Below are 22,860 nucleotides of genomic sequence, written 5' to 3' on the forward strand. Positions count from 1 at the left end.
CATGCTAACCAGATGCTGATGGATGGGCCTCGAGGCCCAAAGAACAACACAAGATCATTATATAAATGGAGGAGAGAAGGAAAGTCAAGCAGCTTTCCCAAAATCATGAAGGAAGTTTGGGGCTGGATCAGGAACTGAAACTAATTTTCTCCAGGCTCAGTTCTGTGCCCTCACCGTAGGGAGCCACCAAAAAATTGGGTATCTTCTCACAAGCAGCCTCTGGGAGTCGGGTCAGCTTCCCGCAACACATAATAATTCCTCTCGTTAAAATGGGACGTGCAAACCAATGCCTAAAGTCCTCACCTTTGAGCTTCTCTGTTTTTACTTTAAAGTGTGGCTGTAAATGCCTCAGAAAGCACATCACTAGCTCTACCTGTGAACTGATATGAACAAGGTTTAGCTTAAGCTCAAGCCTCACGAAGAAGGCACTTGCATGCATTCACACAGGACACTGATTTTCACACCAGCCAGCATGCAGAAGAGGATGCTGCTTAGCTCCCCCCATCAATGCTGGCCCACCCCACAAAGAACAGCCATAAACCAAGGTGACCCCCAGATAGAAAAACAGAGCAGAGAAAGATCGTTTTCCCCCCTCACAAACAGAGGAAAAAAAAAAAAAAAAGGAAAAAAATCACTTGGGTAAAATCTAAACATTTCTCTACACTTTGGACCCAGGGTCAGGAGTGCTGAGCACTTACCAGGCTAGTCTCAGAGCATCTTGTTAGGTGCAGAAGTATCTCCATTTTCTTTAAACGATTAAACTATTGTTGAAGCAACACACATGGGGCCATGGGCTTACAGGAAGATACCTCCTCTATTGGATGGTTTTCAGGAATGCTCAGACACCAATCATTTATATCAATACAAATGAAGTCATCAAAACATCTACTTTAACTGTTTACTTAAGGATGCATCTGTTGCAAGCTGCGTTTTGTTTGAAAATCTGTCAGAGTCAGGAGCTGATCCATGTAAGAGAAGAGAACAGCTTTCTGGCCAAAATGGCACCATTCAATCCCTGCAAATGTTGCCGTATTTTAAAAATCAGATATTAGCAGCAGTAAATATAAATATTTTGCTTGCAATACTCCTGTTCTTATTTACAATTTACTTACAATTGGAAGCATTTTCAATGAAATAGTCTTAAAAATATCTGGGATTCCAGAAGGAAAGAGGTATGAAAAAAGAAAAAGAGAAAAACCCCATGGAGCTCTCTAACAAACTGCAGAAAAGGCAAAATTTATTTCAGACAAGTTTGTGTGAAATCTTTTTCATTTGTGTTCTTGTAGGATTGTACTCAATGTTTGGGGGTTTTTAAATTTATTTTCATTTTGGATTCAGTCAACCTATAAGCTCAAACTTTTGCTCAATTATTTTCAGCAAGGTTTGCCTGATTTCAACCCAACACCGCTATGGGAGTCACAGAACACCCAGCGTAGGTCACTTCCAAACACATGTAAACTCACGAGTTTAACATAATCCTAAACCAGTTAGCATGAAGAGACTATAGCCACTTAATTCCTTCAAGAGGAAGGAACACCACCTATGAACTTCCAAAGTCACAGAGATAACCAATTCTTGACATCTCTCTGAAACCACTGAGCCCATTACAGCTACTTTGACCTCGGAAAATCCTCTGTCCACAGAATGGGACCAATGACATCTCCCTGTTTTACCAAGATCTTAATGTGTGGAGAGAAGCACAAGAGGCTGAAGTATTTGGGCACTATTACCCTACCAAGGTAAGAGAACCCCCCAGAATCCACCAGACAGCACAATTCATGTTCTCTAATTAAAAAATTAATAATTCTTTAATTATCTTTAATAAATGTTCTCTAATTAAAAAAATAATAAAAATATAATGCATCAGAACGGGCTGTGTCCTCCCAGGCCTCTGCACCTTGTTCATCGCCACATAAAACCATGAAAATAGACCTTCTAGTCTCATGGGGGGCAGTTTAGGGAGGAGACATGCAATGCCAACTCCTCCTTTCACTCTGAGGTGTATGGATGTCTTCTCAAGGCCACGCAGAAATTCTTTAGGACGTGCTGGTAATACAAGCCCCGTTTCTTGGTGCTGGTATTGGATGCACAGCATTTCTAAGAACATTTTTCTCTGCCACTCATCTGACCCTGGGAGCAGTCCCACTGCTCCGCACAGGCAGCCGTGGAATGCTCTGCCAAACCCTATCAATTATTTAGCGTCAAAAGGAAGACTTAATCTGTGTGATAAAAGAATGGATTTTATCTAAGGCTTGTTCCCCTTAAAGTGATTTACACAACTGGCCTCTCTAGTTGCTTCCCTTAACATAATTATTTACTTTTGCATTAATAGCTTTCCTCCACTTGGGTTATTTTTAGGAGCCTTTTGTAGCCTTTACAGTTTACTAGGATTTTTCCTTGTCTTTTTAGTGGGGATTTTAAATTGCCCATCTCTCTGAACAGGCTGTTAAAACACTAGTTTTGTCAATGCTGGTGTAAAGCGGGAGCAGGTCTGGGAAGCGGCTTCACCGGCTGTGTTGACACTTGGGTGTTGAGTTTGCCTCCATCTGGAGGAGCCGTGGGGTGAGATTTCAGTTCAGAGCTGGCAGTCAGGGCTCTCAGACTGCTCATCAGGCTACGGACTGATGAACACAAATGAAGGGCTTTAAAGAATTAATCTAGTCCCACCTTGGTTCCTTGCTTTAACCCCACTCTGCAATTTTGGCTAAGTCAAGAAGACTGGGATTTGTCCACCTAACATTAGCCACCTCAAATCAGGCATGAAGCCCCAAAGGGAACAAAGCAGACATCTCCACAACGTGATTTACTCCACCCTAATGCAAAGGGATACCAAACGAGACACCTAACATTTAGGCAGCCAACCTCAGACAAAACAAGTCTCATTCCTTGTCCCCCATGATCATGACAGGCTCAAATGCCATGGTTAATGGATGGTGTTGGGAAAACTAATTTACAAAACCTGTGCAAATTCTCAGACGCTCAGGCGAAAAGCTGCCAAAGATACTAAAAATTCAGACTATGGGGATATGGGGACATGCTGGCAGTACAGACAGTCCAAGAAAGCATCATGATAAATATAATCCGTTATCACCACCTTGACTATAAATGACCAACCCACAAATAGGTAAGTTCAGCATCAGTTAAAAAGGTTATATTTAGGTATGGTCTGAGAGGCACTTTACTGAAGTCTAAACTGGATCCATGGAAAAGAAGATACATCAGTATTTGCCAGAATAAGCTTTTGGAGCTTACAAAATAATAGAAAAGTGGAAGCTGTTATTATTACAACTATTATTAATGATAATAATAGCACACTTAGAAAATACAAAGGTCTTTCAGGTGGTACTTAATGGTGGGGATCATCAGCGCCTGAACCAGCCTGTGAAGAATATCTTTTTTCATTTTAAACCCCGAAAAGCTTTTCAAGTTGGTGTGCAATCCTGCAATGTGGTTAGGGATGAGATTAAATTAGTCTGTCTTCAAAGTACCTCGGCCTCTGTAATGGGCTGAAATAGTAGGAACTTTTGGTATGACAGTTTGGGAGAACTATATACAGTTAGTGAATGCTGGTTGATTTTATGAATTATAGAATCATTTAGGTTGGAAAAGACCCTTAAGACCATCAGGTCCAACTGTAAAGTTGCTGCATTATCAAATGCTTTGGTGATAACGGACTCTAGCATCTCCTGTAAGGGCTATGCAAGTGAACCACAAAGTCTGTAAACATTAATGGTTATGCACTCTGAGGTTGCACCTTTGCCCACAGGGCTGGCTACCACACAGAGAAACCCAGTACAGGGGCTCAGGAAAGGGGCTTCCCCCATGAGGAAAAACCCCTAAGTGTCCAAGAAGTCGGACTCCAATCACTTGATTAAGCAAAGGGTTACCTGACAAAGATGTATTGCTGACTGTTTCGAAGAAGAGACTAGAGAGACTCAGCATAGCAAGCCATGGATAGAGGAGAAAGGGCAGGCAGAAGAAAAGATGTGCCTTTCTGGCAATCTTAACTACTAAAATTCTGTCACATGCAGCTGACGAAATAAACCTGCTGCTCCCAGAGTGCGCTCCACCATGCCCGCATACCAGATACTGCTCACTGAACATAGAAATGGTGCGGCATGCCTTTAACTTCATCCGTCTCTACAGGGATCCTTGTAAACTATCCCAAAGAGCAGGTGTCAGGCGACCAGCATGACTCAAAGCTGGCAGCTAGTCACAAGCCTTGATATCCCGGGACTGAGGAACAGCCTCAGCATTGCACCAGTCTGCGCATCTGAGACATCTGGCTGCCCAAAGGGACACAAGTGAGTACACGAGAGAGACCTGTAGGCAATCTGGCCAGCCAGAAGGGCCATGGTAGCAAAGAAATCCATTTTAAGACCCAACAGAATTACTTCTGTTTAAAACCGACGGAAATGTTCAGGGAAGAAATAAGACTCTTGATTGCTATCGCTCTTAACGGCAGTGTTGCACTGAAGCCCTACCCAAGGTGGGGGCCACTGAGCTATATGCAGTAGACACACGATAGAGACAGTGGCTGTCAGGAGAATTTCACAGTCTAAATTATGGGATTTTCCCATCATTCAGTTTTAACCACTTGCCCCCTTCCCTCCTGGAGCCAACCCAGGCTTTTCTGTTAACTGCGTATCTCAACCTTTTAAGTTGTATACAGCAAAGCAATACAGGGCAGGGAAGCTAAGAACGTGCTTGTACTGGTTATATTCCTTTTCCTGGAAAATGTGAACTACTGAATGAAAAACATTCTTTGGAGAAGATCCCTGCCCCATTGGGGCTGTTCTCCTTCTGATTTGTCTGAGTCTCAGGCCACACAAACTATATATTTTTTCAGTGTGCTGAGGTCTGCTGGGATGCTGGCATTTCCTCCTCCTCATTTACATGGTCTTCCCATAATCCAGCACTGAGACAAGCTGAACTGCACAAGGATTCCCTGCCAACGCCACTTGGGGCTTGCTTACAGAAGACCTCTGGAGAGCGATGGGAGGTGCTCCCTGCCCTTCTCCTCTGCCTATGAAAGGGCTGAGTGTGCTACTTCTGCAGCACTGAGCGTTCCCGCCAGCCCATAAATCAAGTGACCAAGCTCCATCCCAATCTCTGATCTGCTGCAGAAAAGCCCCACACTCTGCCCTTACAGCACACGCAGGGCGAAGAGCTGTATTTCATCAACTGAAACCTTAATATCAGAGGAGCGTCGTTACCTCCTAGAAAAAAAGTGTAGCCAGAGCCTTACTGGTTCTGCAGCTTGGTTTCCCCATGTTTACACCAAATGACTTGTTGAACTTCATTATATACAAAGTATTTCCATAGATCAGAGGCAGGGAGACCTGTGCAGCTAACATAAAATAAATTACCACCTCGTGATAAATGGTTCTATTAGCAATCCAGATTGTTAAACTCAGATACAACAGGATGAAGGGAGCACTGCCCCATTCATTCTCCCTGCGGCAGATACCGAGTTGTAAATAGGTTATTTTGTGTGTAAATAACACATTAAAACTCAGCATTAGCCGTGTCTTTTGATAGAGAGGAAATTGTTCCAAATAAATAATCTCGGACAGGAATGTAAAATAAGCCAGATTTAATAGTGCATGCCTGCTGCAGCCGTGTTAAACATGACTAAAATGATAAACCCCAGAATATACTAATAGTAAACTATGCTCTGACATCAAAGTAATGAGGCTGTATTTTTACCCAGCTTTAGAAATGCTAAAATTAGTCTTGACAGAGCCAGACATCAGAAAAATGTTTCAAACATAAACACCATCAATTTGGGAACTTGGTGTTTGTGTCATGTGGAGGGTGGGGTGGAGAGGGAAAGGTGCATTCTGGGCCTTGTTAAAGTCAGGCAGTTAGCATTTAGGAGAATTTGTATTTAATTTTTATTACAAGATGAGAAACCCATCTTCCTAAATATCTCTGCCTTTGAAAGAGTGGCCCATTTAAATTTCTCCTCCAGCCACGTGCCTGGGCTTCCTTGTGCTGCTGATACGGGGGATGTTGCAGTGCTAACCTGGAGGACACAACCCAGTCTCACGTGATGCTCTGCTCCCAAGTCTCCTACCCTATGCCGCAACGTGCACTTCTGCGCTCAGCAAAAGGGTTTTCTAAACATGAAGTGTTATGGGTTGCCCTTCCAGAAGTGGAAGCACTGAAAATGAGAGGCTTTTCTGCAGATCTGACTTGTCTATAGCTCCTATGTGCTGTGATTAAAACCAGTTTCCATCTCTGTCACACAAACACATGTGCACCTACTGAAACAAGAAAGAGGAGCTTTCACTCCTTGGCCAGCATGATTTATGGAAAAATAGAAAATTAGGAGAGACTTCTCTGATGTCATTTCTGTGAGGCCAATTTCTGAACATCTGATCAATGAATTACTATAAAAAAAATGTCACAGAAGATCTCTAAAATGGCAGCTATAGTAGACTAAAGACATGAGATGGAGATTGTTAGTACAAAAGGACTCTTCTCCACTGACAACATCAACAATACCGATCTCTTTTCCTACAGCCATAGTTTAATTTATTCAAGGCTGGAAATATTTGGGACAAATATCCAAAGCGAGGGAACTAGAAATGGAGACTGGACATATTAGTACCTTATCATAATACAGTCTAAATAATAATATAATAAAATAGCTATTCTTCAATTGTTTAATATTCAGTTTATTGCTTCAATTACCTTAATTATAAATAAAACCTTATGAATCTATTCATTTCTACAAGGGAAAAAGAAAACCTTATGATCTGAGAAACATGCTATGCTGGCACTCCATCTGTGTGACTCCGTAGAATAAAGGAAAAGAAATGTGTTGCAAATTACGTTTGTGTGGCTCTGGAGAGCAGCTTGGTGATCTGCAGCACTAGCTGAGCCTTGCTGCCACTTTCTCACATGCTAGTACAAAGAGTAAAACCTCTACAATAAATAAAATCAAGAGTTTGTCTTGGATGAGAATAAAGACTTGTTCGTATGGCCCCAAAGCAGGGTGGGGAGCTCAGAGGCCCTCCCTCCCTTTAAAGCTGTTCCCCTCCTCAAGCTGAACATCGTAATTAACCTCCATGCTTCGTTTGCTTTCTTCTGTAAGAATATGAGCATAAATATGTACATTTCTGGCCTGTTATGAGTAATTACACTAGTTTAGTGAAGCAAATATGTTCTATTAGCATGAATACCACGTAAGTACAGTCTTATCACTACCCAGCCTTTTTGTTATCATCTGCTAAATCACACCTTGCAATTAACTGATGTTATAAGACGACTTTGTATTAATTTTTGTGCTTATAAGCACTGCACTGCTCCCTTTCAGGAGCATGTATTATGTCAAGCCAGGATTCAAAGGAAAGCCCTCTGAACAACAAGAGCACGTGCATCACCTGCAGAGTCCCGGGGCTGGCATCTGATCGCACCCTACTTCACTGCTAGCCATTTTAGGACATTTATGAGCACTTCTTTTCACAGCATGACATAGATTTCGCTCTTTACATCTCATTACACAATGCTTTCATCATGATTCTCCTGACATCTTCAAACAATCCTCCACGTCTCCACTTCCACTTAATAAAAGGAGAAATATTGAGCCTGTAAATCATTCTTTCCAAAGGTGAGAGCACGCTGCTAACGGGACATATAATACTGGGTACTTAAAATCCAGTCAAGGCTCTGGGGGTGCCAAATGGGCCATGGACACTCCACCTCAGGGGCATCCTCATTTCCATCGCATCTTTGGAAATGCTGTGACTGCTTCCTCAGTGGAGTCACTCCCAAGGCAAATGCCGAGCGGAGAGAAGGTGTTTATTCATAACGGCACATCTGTGGGTTTTGAATTTTAACACATTTGGACTTTGTTGGTGCCAATCAGCCCTTTGGATCTGCTAGAGATGATGCCTCAAAAGGGCTGCCCCCGTGGTCCCTACAGCCTGTGCTTCTTCAACAGGGACCAAAATCTGCTGGGGGCTCGCAAATTTCTGCACGTTGCTGCCTCGGCTTCTCCTCTATTTCTGCCACCTGGCAAGCCTTCCTTTCTGCCACTTTGTGTAGTGCTCACAAGAAAGGTGGCTCAGACCCATTCAGCAGCATGAAATTGCGTTACCTTCCAAACAACTCTGTGTAAAAGATTTTCTAGTTGTTTTTAAGAAAAACTTTCCTTTGGCTAAGAAAAGCTAACAAAGCTTATCAAACACAGTAACTAATCTGATAGATTATAATCTAGCAGCTGCTACCTTATTCTGTACATCTGAACCTTCCCGGGTCCATGTGGAAATGAAAACTGAGTAACAAAGGTGTTGAAAAGGAAGGATAGATAAAGCAGATTTAAGCAATTTGGGCTGTGAACTATCTTCAAAACTCAGCCAACAGAAAACACAAGCTCTCCAGCCAAGCTGTGTAAGAAATGGAGGAGCCCACAGAGGAGTTGTGCTGCTCTCCTGGGGTGATGAGAAACCACCCTGCAGTGAAGGAAGGGGAGGGGAAGGGTTCATTTTGAGGTAGGCTCTGGCTAGCAATAAGGTATATTTTAAAGAATGAAAAAAATGCTGCCTGCAAAGTTTACACAGCTGGGATGTCTCTTGTCACATCTGAACTGGCGCAGCCCCTTCTAAGTTTGTCTCCTTACGCCCTGTCCAGAAAGGACGCCCAGTCCCCAGCACAGGCAGCGTGGTGCCTCCCCGGTGGGCATGGCCTTGCCCACAGCTGGAGCCACCATGAAGGGCCCTGGCACCAGTTTGGAGATCCACCAGCACATATGTGCCGGAGAGGGACGTGTTTTCTGGGGCTGTATTCTGCCTGCCTTAGGTGGCAAGAGGAGGCAGGAGCAATGTGTCCATACATCCCCCTCCACACCGGTGTGGCACCTACCAAAACCGACCCCATATCCGCAGGTGTCCACGAGAGCTTCCCAATTGACTTCAACACCAGCAGGAACAAAACCTTGCCAAAACCACTGACAGAAAAAGAAATCAGGACCTGAGCTATTTCTGACATTAACAGGAACAGCGCAAGTAGGGGCGTTTCTTTGTGAACCTTCTTGCGTTGGGGCTGGACAATCCCAAATTCCTCCCTAACCGTGAAATCCCAGCAGCAATGACTGAAAACGGTGCAGTCTGTTTAGGTCATTAGGAGGATCACAGCCGGCGCGACACCCCCCTCCCTGACCGTGACAACAAGGTGCTCCCCAGCCCCAGCCAGCCTCGCCAGCCACATTTTAACTCCTCCCTGGAAGAGCGGCAGGCACTGTGCTGCCTACGCCATGCAGCACCCGTCAGCTGGTGGCAAGCAGTGATGGGATGCCTCAACTCTCTGACGGCCACCTCTCACCACCCATCCTCTCCCTCACCCCAGCCCAGTTCGCTGGGAGCTGCGGTGACTCGTCACGGTGCAGTGACGTTTGGACGTCACACAGCGACACAGCTTCCCGCTCCTGTGACCTCTGATGGCCGAGAACCCCAATAAACTCAGCATGTTCACAGGAGGACAGATGCTACCGTACTTATTAAATTCTTACAGTCTAATGAAAAACACCCCTGCTGCTTTCAAATTGTGGAAAACATAAAGTACCTCCTTGTGCCACTGCTGCTCCTGTAGCTGCTAAAGGAGTGGGTTTCTTCCCCGTCTCCGTAAAGCCATTCCCCTCCAGAACTGCACCTTTCCCTTCTTTTTTTCCACCAGCAGTTGAAGCAGAGGTTTCCATCTTAGACGTGCATCTTCCAGCTCAGCAACCCTACAGGACATAAAACAAAACCAGATTCTGGTCACCACTCACAAAACGGGCAAAATCAGCTCCACAAGGAAGTGACCAATGGTTTGGCAGAGCTCAAAAGTCAATAGTGAGCAGCAAAGATTTCCTGGGTTTCTAACTCTAGCAACACAGCCAGTACAGCAGCCCCAGGCAAAAAGGGCACAAGCCTACAAAAGGATGGGTATTCTCACATCCCACTGGCTTCAGGCAGTTGAAGACCTAAAAGGATCAGGACCAAAATAGATTTTTTCCCCCACTTAAACTTGGGCTACAGGTCCAAAGGGCTTTCCAGGATTAAAAGACAAATGAGAGACAAAAATTTAGGATCTATAACACCAATTTGTCCATCCTATACATGACCTAGCTCATCATAATAAAAAGCTGAGTCAGCTAAAAACTTCCAATAAAAGTCCAGATAAAAATACATTTAAGGTGTTTTGGTTTTTTTTTCCCTTTTCCCCAGTTGGTGCTTATTCTGTGCACTGGTTCTGAACCAGTGCCCTGACCAGAACATTTCAACAGTGCTTACGGATAAACCACAGCAGGTCTGCCAGTGCCCGTCCAGCTCTCACTGGTGAAGACTAACATCCACCAACTCCTCTCTCTCCCAAGCAAGTTCTTATATCCTGACCAGTCGCATCTGAAAATCAGCTACAGCTTTACCCCCATTACAAATGGTCGAATAAGCACCAGTGAAAGCTCCACAAACCAAAAAGATACCAAAGCACAAATAACCTGTTTTTTTTAAACTTAGGTCCATGAAAAATAACAACTCCTGAACTTTGTTGTTGTTTGTTCTGCACAATTCAAACTTGACTGGTCTCCCAAAAGCAAACATAGGGGTATCCCAAATTTAATGCAAAAATAGGGCTCCTCTTAGATGAGGAGGCATGCTTCATTTCTGACTGCAAATACTTTTGTTCACCCCGTTTTAACTTGTTTTATTTCAAATGTCTCCATGTGACTCCTGTTTTCACAAAACCCACAGAGATACCTGGCACTACCAGCCCTAGGCTGGTCTTGGGAAAACCCACTGCTAATTCCTCCTTTCCTTCCTAATTTTAATGCAGATCTGCAATTTTTCACATGCAAATTTTCAGATGCAAATTTTTCAGCTCCTGAGATATTCTGGAGCACACTGGCTGTTTACCTTACTGGAATTAATAGGATCAGCCAAAAAATGTCTGGGAAACTAGAAAACCTTTTTGTGCGTGCAGGTAGTTTTGCTGTCATTGTGCCAGCTCAAAATTCCCTCCCTTCGCTCTGGAGGATTAACTGACTCCTGAACATTTTGGATTAAAAAATTAACTCTCCTAAAAACTCTAGAGCACACAAAGATTTCGGGAACTCCCATGTACCATCTGTAACTTTTACCCTTTAGTTGTTCATGACCCTGGGGTAAGCACTTCATTTTGTGACGGGCTTTTTCCCCCTCGCTATTTTGCTGGTTTTCAAGTAGTTTTTGTGCTGTAACTCCACATCAGACAAGCAGGGAAGTGAAGACCCTCTGTCCCCGCTACACGATGAGGTCCATGGCTCAGCGTAGCCGGCACGTGGCCCGAGACTCCCTCTCACCCGCTGTTGGAGGCCCTCCACATGGCACCATTGTTTGAGACAGGCTGTCCTAAACCACCTCCTCCTCTGAGCTACTTTAAAATTTTCCTATAAATATAAAGCCATCCTTGCTGGCACCCCAGAGCAACCTGGCATATGGTGGATGTGGTCTTCCAGCATTGTCACCGCTGCCTGGGCTCCATCAGGATGGTGGCCCACCAAGCAACTGTGTGCTGCAGCCTCAGCAGCTTATCCTGGGAGCCTCCAGGCACAGCTGGCATTAATGGGACAACTAAGTGATGGATCTTCGGTCATGATTTGCAGCTGTAAACAGCAAAGCTTGCATTGGAAATGACAGGACCCACAATTACAGGCTTTACTGATGACACAAGGCTCCAGTGAATACTGAGGTGGCCCCTCGAGGTCCTGCCCCGGCATGTGCTGGGCTTGATGGCAAACATGGGATGGGCTTCGGGGGGGCCAGGACTTTACAGCGGTTTAATCCAGAAATCAGGTTGGGTTACAGACCGCGTATGAAATAAATACGCTCCAACTGGAGGAGTATTTGACCTAGGTCTGACAGCCTAGGCTTCTGTTCATTAAGCAAATAAACTTCAGAGGCTATATTACTAGCCCCCCCACCTGTTTCTTCTTAGTCCCTCCTTTCAAGGCTTTGCACTTTTGTTTGAAACCAGACGCTCGCCCTCGCACCGTCCCAGCCTCCTCCCTCCGCAGTCACCCTGACCCTCAGGGCAGCCTCAGGCTGAGGGACCTCCCTTGGGGCCTGCAGAGCACAGCAGCCAGGGAGGGAAGGAAGAAACTAGTGATAGAAATTGTTATCCTGTGAAACATGCAGGTTAGAGCCTTGCTTTTTTTCCAGAGAAGTGCCTGAAATGAGATCTCTAAATCTCTGTCACGGACACCTCAGTTGGGACCCAGTTTTTCAGATGTGTCATTTATCCAACCGGAATTTGACAAGAGAGCAGGCCCGTATTTGAAAGTCTGGCCTTTGTAGCTCTATGTTCTTTTTTCAGATGAATTATGAATTAAAAACAAAATAAAACAAAAAAAAAATCAAGTGTTTCTAATAAATGGTTGTATTAAACAGGTAAATCCTTCTCAAATACTGGATTAGGAAAAAAAAAAAAGAATGCAACTACTCTAATATTACAGGAATTAGGGTAATAAGCCTATAATTATTTTTCCTTTGTAAAGGTGCTTGGGGCAGAGCAGGCTGGATGCAAGGCTCCAAGCTTTTCCTCAAGTCAGCAGCAATTAAAAGTTATTCTCCTTCCACAGTCACCCACAACCAGAGATGAGCATCCCAGCCCAGGAGGATGCTTGTGTCCTCCTCGGCTGGATCCTGCCCTGCTCAGCACCTCTACCCACAGACCGGGACGGAGACCAGGGAGCAAAGGAGCACCAACGCTGATTTCGTACCCCATCTCCTGAGGTTTCACAGACCTGCTGTGCTTTGGTGCAGTGTGTGACCAGGACACAGCGCTGGGGCTCTGGAGATTTAGGTTCCCATCTTGGCTCTGCTACAGTCTCCTCTGTGTCCCTGGGCAAAAAGCTTAACCTCTCTCGCAGCCAGTTTCCAGAGCTGTAAAATAGGAAATAGTACTTTGCCCTATTTGCAAAGTGCTTTGAGATCCTTGGAGGCACAAGGCTATGGAAGTATTTTTATTACCAGTATAAGAAGACATATTGATGGAGGCAGTCAATCCACACCATCCAAGAGCACAACATTCATTTTTTAAGCAATACATACTTTGCTTTCTGTTCAATGCTAAACTTTTTCCGCTGCTCTGTGCCACACAGAATTTATAAATTCAATGACAGATTAATCTTAGCAGCAAGCCATTTGGCATGAAAAAGGGTTTCACAGGGAGCCTGCTTTTTCCTGTAAAGAGCATGCATTTAAGAGTGACTATACGGAGAAAGACCCTGTGCACTTATTCAAGCACAAGTCTCTGCCCTCCATCATTACTCAGAATTAGAAACCCAGAATGGATTACTCAGATTGTTCCTAAGGTTTGTAGCTTTCTCTGCAGGAGGAGGGTTGGGTAATTGATTTTGACACTAATACCAGCACTATTCATATGCCCTGTAATATAATTCTGCCGCGACACTAAAAAGGCAGCCATCTGAGATCTGAACAAGGAAAGTGCTATATGATTTGCCCTAGACAACCCCAGCTATTTTAACAGCTGTGTTGTATATTAAAAGGGAGAAATCCCAACAGAATTAAAAACAACAAAGTCACATTTGCCTTTGAGGGAAAACAAGAAGCCGTAAACTTTCCTAATAAAACAATCCCTCCCGCTAAGTGCTCGAGGAATGGTCGAAAGTGCTGTCGCAAAGCGCCTGTCTCCTTTGGAGGGCATCAGTCTGAGTGGGACTTCCAGCAAACTTGGGATTAAACAGATACTCATCAGCCATAACCCCCATGCACCCTTTTCTTGAAAAGATGTTATTTCCTGCTTCAGGATTTTTCTTTCATCAGGAACCCCCCTTCTCCTCCCCTAGACAGAGCAGAAAACATAGATTTCTGCACCCCAAGATTTTCTGTGAAACTTGAATCACCAATTTTGGCCACCTCTCCTCAAAGACTAAGTAGCAGTGTGGGAGTGAGCCTCTCTGGCAGAGGTGACACAGGTCCAATCCTCCAGAAGCCACTGCAGTCACTGAATGCCACCTTCATACCTGGCATCCCCGCGGGGCAGCAGGAAGGGATTCCCAAAGGAGGTCTCCAGCAGCCATTCTGCTTCTGTCAATATTTTGTGCTTTCTCAGACCAATGCCCATCCTATCCTTCATTTTAAGTGCATCTCTACTGGAGCCCCTCACGCATGGCGACATGATGGAGGCATACTGGTTGCTGACACCAGCACCACCTCCACCACAGCAGGGCCAGGATGAAGCCCCACTGCTGCCAGCTCCTGGCATGACCAACAGGAGCTGGGATAACCAAGGGAAGCCTTGGCACAGCTCTCACCAGGTTTTGTCCTCACATACCCACAGGGAGATACTTTATCAATTCTGCCATATTGCCCCCCACATAGGTGCAATACCACATTTTGGTAGCTTTTCCTGGCATGCTGTTTTAGTCAAGATAAACAAAGAAATACTCCAACCATCTCTTCTTTTGCAGTGGACTGTGTCATACAGCTAAAGCCTTCTGAGTGTGAAATTCAGTGTGAGCCAACTGTTTTGAACATTGGCTTAATACAGTGGCTGCTCTGATCCTTTTCAGTCTCCCAGGGTTTGAGCCAAATTATGTTCTCAATTACACGGAAGTAGCAGCAGTTAACCCGGTGAAGTCATAGGCTCTATACCACAGCAAAACTTGACCCTTCTATTTTCTTTTATATCAGCAACAGCTTCAAATTACTAAAGAAAGTTTTTTCTGTACACATGCCGCTACTAAATATTGGACCTATCCAAATACACTGTCTGTTGCTGAAGGACCTACAGGTGTTTACAGAATATCAATCTCAGGTAAAAGCAGCATAAATATCAATTCAAAACTAATCACTTTTGGGGTCCTCCTGACATGCTTTCCCATCTTGACATTTTTTAGGAATGGTCTGCTTGGACCAATCCTACAGGGTTGATTACACATGGAAATTAGAGCTGTATGCCGGGCTGTGCGTGTGTAGAGCAGTAGCTGCCTGTCTGGAGGCCCCTGCTGCCCCTTCCAAGCTTGAGATAGCTTCTGTGGTGGGTCCGTACCAGCTTCTGGAAGATGTTATGGGGAGGGAGAGGACAGGAAGCAGAGATGACCCCATGGTGACAGAAGTGGTGGTAGGAGGGCACAGAGCTCAGGGCTTCTTCCATTTTTCTACCTCCTTCCCCAACTCCTGCTTAGAGGAGAGCAACACCGAGCTGCTGAAGGGAGGGAGGAGGGAGCTGTGCTGGCTTTCAGCAAAGAGGATAGAAAGACACACGAGTTCTGCCCACCCACCCCCAAATGCAGGGCTGAAATTGCTAAGAAAGCTGGGCATTTATTAGGGTTCAACAAACAGTTCCAGCCCATGGCAAAAGCTGCATCACTCAAAAAAATGAGGGGGGGGGGGGAGAGAAGAAAAAAAAAAAAAAAAAAAAAAAAGAGACAAAAAAACCCAGGAGAGCTGGCAACACTGCAATAGTTATACAGGTTCTGGAATGTACAAAGGCTGAAATCAGAGACTTAGCATCTCTTTTGAACTTCAAAAACAACAAGTCTCTTCAAATCACTCTGTTAATTGGCTTTAAATTAGAGTTCTAAGTTTAATGAACAAATCTTTCGCGTACGGCATGAAACGGATATGCTTCTAGATTAACTTCCTGATCAACACCATCTGCTATTTCCATATGGCAATAGCAAACCAAAAGCATGAGGAAGAAGCCACTGTTGCCTTAATACGAGGGGTCAAAGTGCACCCAGGACTGCCTGGTGCTTGGCAGCATTTCTCTGTAATGTGATAACTTCAGAACATCACCTCCAACCAGCTTTAGAAGATCTGGGAATATTCCAGGTGCCAATGGGCACAACTCTGCCCAGGGAGGTAAAAAAAGAAGGGAAAGCATGGAAGAATGCATGATGGGAAGGAGGCATGAGGGAAGGACAGATGTTTGTGAGGATGATTGGTTGGATGTGGAAAGACCAGGGGGTTCCTGAAATGGGAGAAGAGCCTGGAAGACAGAGAAGAAATAAGGGAAAAGGATGACTTTAGAGACTAGCATAGGTAAGACATTACTGAAGAATATGAGTGAATGGAAGCACAGGCATAAGGCAGGCAATAGCAAATCCTGTGGAGAGAGAAAAGAGCAGCACGGAAAGGAGAAAGAAAGAGGCTGCAGGCAGACCTGGTACCATGAGAGATGGGAGCTATATAGTTGCGCTGTGGCAGGGGAGGGCACGGCATGACATCTAGCATCGCAGGGAGGCATGGCACAGAGACAGAAGACATTCAGGAAACTTGTAAGGAAGTAAAATGGAGAAATGCAAGGGTCTAGAGTCTCTGATGGAAGAAATATCCCCTGCAAACACTCCGAGGAATGCAACTCTCCAGCATGTTCTATCACCCTTTGTAGATAGAGTACCTAGACACAAGGATGCAATTCACTGCTTCATGTGGTGCCAGACACGTGAAGAGAAGCAACGTCAGATACAACTCAGAAAGAGTCACAAGCACTGTCTCTCCTTACATTGACCACAGTGGCCTTCTACTTATATCAAACAAGGCCAGTGGACTTAGTAGTGATCAGAAATTATCACCATCTCAAACATCTACAAGTATTCAGCAACCTGCTCCAGAACTAGCGTGCACCAGCTGGATGCTCCTTGGAGACCTTCCCAGCAGAGACCAGACACTAATGGGCCCTGGAGAGCAAGGGTGCAATGCTGGTGTCTGCACAGGGGTACCCAGCACCCTGGGACCCCTTGTCCTGGGCAAGGCTGACAGATGGGACACAGGACCTACGGGAAACAGGCATCCTTCAGGAATGTCAACCAGAGGCCAGGCTATCTTAGGACACTCTATGACACCAGATGACAACACTGAGGCCACTGGAAATATAAATGGGTTTTCCCTTTCTAAAGCCATTTACTTTCTGGGTTGTGGTTATTGGAAAGGAGATGATATTGAATAAAGGAACTCACATTTCACCCGTTCTTTAGGTTTAGCCTGCTGTTCATATTTTTCACAAACACTAATGTCACTTTAATGTTGCTGCTTCCTTACAAATAAGGCCAATTTATAAAATACCAAATAAATTTGAATCGTTTGCCCACTTCAAGTATATTTTCAAGTTGCCAGCCTTAGAGCCTTGAACAGAAATTATCTTTCAGATGCTGGGTTATAAACAATTACAATACATCATCAAAACATATAAGCAAACATAAAAGCTCAGAGGCAGACAGATTCGGCATTGGTTCATGCTGAGACATGCAGGCTGGGGTACATGACTTTCCCTCCTCTCTCTCAGAAGTTATCTTTGTTTCTTACTTTGGAAGAACTGAGAAGATGGAGGAGTGGGGGCTGGAGGGAAGAGCCTTTTGTGGTGGAACAGGAAAACAAAGTCATGCTTGTACTTTTACAAAGCCAATCCTACATGTCTTATCATGAGAAAATTTTTACTATGCGAATTCCAACATGCAAAAAACCGTCAAGATAATAGAGACTCCTGCGTTCAGACTCCGTGTTAACATGCTGCAAAAATATGGAAGGATGCCACCAGGTAAACAAAAAATGCTCACAAGTGATGCATCACCATTATAACTGGTCCATGAATCTTCACTTGGCTTTTTTTGTTTGTTTGGGTTTGTTTTTGTTTTAAGGAGAGAGAACTTTGGCAAAAGAGTTATCTAAGTTTATTTTTTTTATGTAAATCCAAATAAGTTTTTAACTTCCTGTTATAGAATTTTCTGGTTTTTTTCCAAAGAGGAAAGAAAAAAAGACAAATATTACCTGTATGTGTTCACATGTATCTAATGAAAAAGTATTGTTTTCATTTTAGGAAACCTCTTCACAACAGGATAGAAAAAGAAAAAAAAATAAAGAAACCCAAAAAACCCCTTCATCAAGTCTTCGTGCTCCAACAAGAGCAGAAACTGTTAATAACTAACGTCAGATAAAACATCTGTGGCGCTTGGCAGATACACCAGGGTGGATAACAACTGAACACAGACTGTATTAAGACCAGGGTGGAGGACCAGCAGTTAAACTGTTTACAACAAAATTAGACTGTAATTCCAAATCAGTAATAATTAACCTATTGATTTTTCAGCAGGTTTATGAGTAAAAGTTATTAAGAAAGTAAATTGTGCGTACTACAAGTGGAGCAGAAATGCTGTTTCTGAACAGAGATGTTCATGCAGGTTCCACGGGGCAGGTGAGGGTGGACAGATTTGGATAGGGGGAAAAGAGCTGCCTTGAAATGAGATTTGAGAGAGCTTTTGAGAAGGTGGAAGTGAATGCTTTGCTGGCTGGTGGTGACTGAAGGAGAATCCTCACAGGGTTTCACTTCCGTGCTGCAGTAGTTTGGGCACTTTCAACTCTCATGAATGAAACCCCAAATACAAACCACATGCAGTGAAGTTTAATGGGTTTGCTTTATGTAGGGGTGGGATGAGTAATGTTGTCTTGTAGTGACTAGTCCATCCAGATGACATTGAACAGGCTCCAAAGCTTGGATAAGAAAATCCTCATTTGTCTCAAGGAAGGAAAACCTTTATTTTCAGCAATGAAAGATAAAGGACTGCATCCTTGCAAAAATCCTTGTAGCAACTGGGTTCTTGCAGAACATGTTTCATTACAAAGTTTTGGTTTATTTTTAAACATTCCAGTTCACTTCATCAGCCTATTGAATCCTCCCTCTGGAGGCACACGTGTAAGTATGTAGAAGAGAGAAGCCTGGGAAGGAAACAAGAATGTAATTAAAAACAAAAAAGCAACACTTCAATTGGCTCGTTTTCCTCTGCTGAACACATACACCACACAAGCTGCTATTCCACACTGGGTAGAAACACATATTGTCCTTATAAGACTACAGTTGCCAGCTGAAGGCAGGACACAGACCACATAAAATGGTTGGCAGTTCATAAACCGGAGAATGGAGAAAAATTCCTCCAGATGGGAATGGGAGAAGAGTTTCTGACAGGATCATAGAGTATTTGGGGTTGGAAGGGACCTGTGGAGGTCATTGGGTCCAGCCTCATGCTCACAAGTAACAGGGAGTGAATCACTGGCATTTGCAAGTCCCAAAACTGTTGAAATATCTGACAGTTGATGTAGTAGGAGAGGACAGAGCTATGTGGGACATACCCATGAAGCACAACGCAGCCTACTCTGCAAGGACACCAAGCACACCAGCAGAGAAAGAGTCAAGAATGACCAAGAGTCCTTGCAAGGAACTTTATGTGAGGGAGAATGAAATTAATATTCTGAACAGTGCTTATTTCTGTGAGCTGTGACTCAAGTTACAGGGCTATATATGATTCTAAAAATTAATGGTTAAGTAAGCAGTGCAAGGCAGAGCTCCTCAGTTTTCAGCAGCGCAGGTCTTCTACAGAGAAAAGAGACTGTGCGACGTGGCTGGCTGTCATTTCAGTGGAAGGGAATAAGTCTTTCAGGAGACAGGCTAAAGTATTCAGGAGGGTATTTAGCTAATGACAAAAGACAAGGGTGAAAATGAGCACTCATTTAGCCAGAAATCAAGACGTCAAGATTAAAATTAATCAAGGTACCAAGGGACTCAAAGAGAAGAGATTCCTTAATTGTGTAGACTCTAACGCTGTGAACCTGAGTAATAAACAAGAAATGGAATAGCTCATTTAATACACAAATTAGTCCTGACCAGTATTACTGAATCTGGTGGAAACATTCATATGATTGGAGAGCTACAATCATTTTGCGTATCAGTGACTGCAAACAAATACAATTGTGAAGTTTGTCAGTGACAAATGACTGCAGACACAGTAAATAAAGATGATTGCTTTGTACCAGTGACCTGCTCTCTATCCGTAGATGGGCTAGATACAAAGATTATGTATTTTAAAGCAACTACATACAAGGCCTCACATCTGGAAAACAATTAAAATGAAGGCTGTGTTTTGAGAAACACTGACTAGAGACAACTTGAAGTTTATGGTGGGCAAACAGTGGCTGACAAGCTCTATGGAGGTTGCCGGTATCCAAACAACTAAAGCAAAATGTGTTTGTCTAAGCAGACTTTGGGAGGTTATAAAGCCTCTCTGTCTAACCCTGGATTGACTGTTAATGGAATGCTACACCCAGCTGTGGTGTCCGCAATTCAAGTGGAAAGAAGAAAATTGCAAAGGCTCCAGTGCTATCCATGAGAAACATGAGAGAGCTCAAAAGAGAGGTCCTTGCAGGATGACTTGGTCAGTAATACTAATACATGTATAATCAACAAAAATTTGATAAGAGATGTTTTTTGACCCAGAGGTAACAGACTTTACAAGAATCTATGGCTAAACCAATTACAGTTACCTAATACCAATTACAAAGACTAAGAGCTAGAAGTTAAACTAGAGAAATTCAGATTAGAAACAAGGCTCCCAGTTTCAACAGAGAAGAGCACTGGATTGAGGCTGGTGACAGACACGCTAGCACTGCAGAGCTGACATTTTGTTCAGCTATTTTTCCAAAAGATCTGCTGTAGTCTAGGACTCATCACTGGACATGGATGATTTTAAGTACAGGAAAGTCCTCTGATGGTGTTATAGAAAAAGTCAGACTAGATCAGCATCTTGATCCTCTGCGATCTTACGCAACTATACATCAGTGTGTTATAAACGGTTGATTTACCATACCTTCACAGATCAAAACATCTGCATTTATAATGATGGAATCTTACCATGCCGGCCTCTGCTGATAAGCAAAACTAACTTCTACCTTCCAACTTCTCTATTTTTTTCTTTTGTGATAAGGACTTAGTAAGACTCAAGTAATAAACATCTCCCAGAACACTGATAAACTCTGAGGTGTTTATGTCCTGCCAATGGCAATGTTGCCGACTATACATTCCTTTACTATGCAGTTATGTCTACCGCACTACAAGTATTTTGATGACTGAGACAGATATAAAACTGTTCACCAACGGAGTATCATGCAATTTTTACTTGGTAGCTTACAAGGACTGACTAGGTTTCTTGGTCTGGCAAGTAGCTGCCATCATCAAAAAGGAAAGAAATAACATTGTAGTTTAATTCATTCTCTTATAAAAGTTACGAAAAAACCCCCTCCCTTCTCAACACCAGCAGTGGTGTCTCCACAGCCTACAGAAGACTGGAAACAGGAGGAGGTCCGATCCTCTGCTGCCCTGCAGTATGTTTCACATACTAAACGAGCGAGGCTCACAGGTCAGCACATCTCATGTTCACAAAACTTACTGGAACAAAACCCAGGCTAGTAGTAAACCTTTAGCAAATGTCAGCAGGTTGCTATGGCTCAGAGGAATGGTTTAGGAACCACGTTGTGTGCATGCAACCGGGCAGTTGAACCAAGTGAAGCAAAAGAACTGTGTTTGGTGGTAACCAGGCCAGGGGCTGAGCACTGGAAACTGTATTCACTCTTGCTGGGTGCCCACAGCTATTCAGAGGCTATACCAGACTTTGGGGCACAGTGACTGCTGTGGCCACTAGTCAATGCACCAAAAAAAAAAAAAAGTTTTTTACTATTTCATTACATAAGACTCAAATAATTAAGTCTAGTCTGAGAAGACCCTGTAAATACTTCCTCCTTGTTTGCTTTTGTTCCTTGATACTATCTAATTTAAAACAAAATGCAAAGGATTAATATAAATCCTTCAGGAGAGAAGCCTTTAAGAGGAGCATGCGTATACACACACGCATATATATAGCTTTTTAGTACTGCTAGTAACAGTTACTACTTATTTACCTTGTAGTTATTGTACATTATTTCTGTTGTATATTAATTCGTATAATTATATTCTATCTCTGTATCTTTTTTTTTTTGCACACAAGGTTGTTGAGTTCTTCCCAGAGAAAACAGTCAAAACAAGATAAGGCTTTTACCTCCCGTCTACCACTTCTTCTCTGCTCCTAGAGTTTCATCTGCTCTTCTCTAATTGCCTCACTCCTCCACAACTCTCTTCTAAACTATGTCACAGCCACTTTTCTTACTCTCCTTGCCTTTTCTCTCTTTTTTTCTGCTCCTTCTCCTCACAAACCCTGGTCTGCCTCTCTCTGAAAACAAAATCCCACTTGTGCCTGTAACTCTCCATCTTCCTCCTCATTCACAGCTAAGCTGTATCCAATCTTCTGTATCCAGTTGCCTCTGGGATTTCTCTCTACTAAACCTTTCCTACATTTTACTCACAGATCGACCTAGTTCAGACCCAATTCCCTCCAACCACACAGAAACCTCAGTCTGCCTCTCAAACATCGTCTCACAGCAGGCTGGCCATGGTTAGAAGGTGGCAAAGGATGCCAAATGCTGTAGAAGTGGAGATCATCTTGTTTGTTACTCAAGTCTGAAACCTGGGGTGGTCCTCAGGTTCCTCCAACCTCACTGTAAGATTTTGCCTCTGGGCCACCTCTGACTCCGGCTTCTTCCTTCAGCACAATGTCTCAGAGCTTGGCGCTTCCTTGAGCTTCCTGCCACTCACCTACACATCTAAACTCAAAACACCAGCCTCTAAGCCATTCATTTTCATTTACAGCAAGTTCCTTTACATTGTCTCTAATGAGTACAAAGCTGATTTCACAGCCATTCAGAATGTGGGAGCAAAGAGCATTTTCCTAGCTTGTCACTTTGTTCCTGTCACTTTGCTTTACATCCTTTGATGGCATGCTCTTTTGTTTTGCCTCAACCATTGTCTCCTCTTTCAAAGCCCTTCAAAGCCTACCACACTGTGCTTTCAATCTCATTGGCTTCAGGGAGACTTCAGTAAATGCGTATGCACTTTCTTCAATCAGGGCCTAAATATGTGTTCTTTGAGTCGGTTTGGTCATACAGACCAGAAATATGCGTCCACTCCCAGTCTCATTCATAACTAGTTTTCACCAACGAAACTGTTGACTTG

The 22,860-nt window shown here is 43.7% G+C and overlaps 1 protein-coding gene across 5 annotated transcripts in view; it reads right to left on the minus strand.

Moving 5' to 3' along the window:
• Positions 1-22,860, minus strand: part of GLI2 (GLI family zinc finger 2) — a 195,198-nt gene that overhangs the window by 134,554 nt on the left and 37,784 nt on the right. For 4 of the 5 annotated variants that reach the window (XM_054830594.1, XM_054830597.1, XM_054830596.1 and 1 more), the window contains exon 2: positions 9,571-9,733. In XM_054830594.1, coding sequence (XP_054686569.1) covers positions 9,571-9,703 — 133 coding nt within the window. In that variant the 5' untranslated portion in view covers positions 9,704-9,733. Of the gene's footprint in view, positions 1-9,570; positions 9,734-22,860 lie in introns of those variants that run through there. The other variant, XM_054830598.1, reaches the window with a different exon arrangement.

The sequence above is a fragment of the Grus americana genome, chromosome 6 (assembly GCF_028858705.1).
Source record: "Grus americana isolate bGruAme1 chromosome 6, bGruAme1.mat, whole genome shotgun sequence".
Taxonomy (NCBI): Eukaryota; Metazoa; Chordata; class Aves; order Gruiformes; family Gruidae; genus Grus; species Grus americana.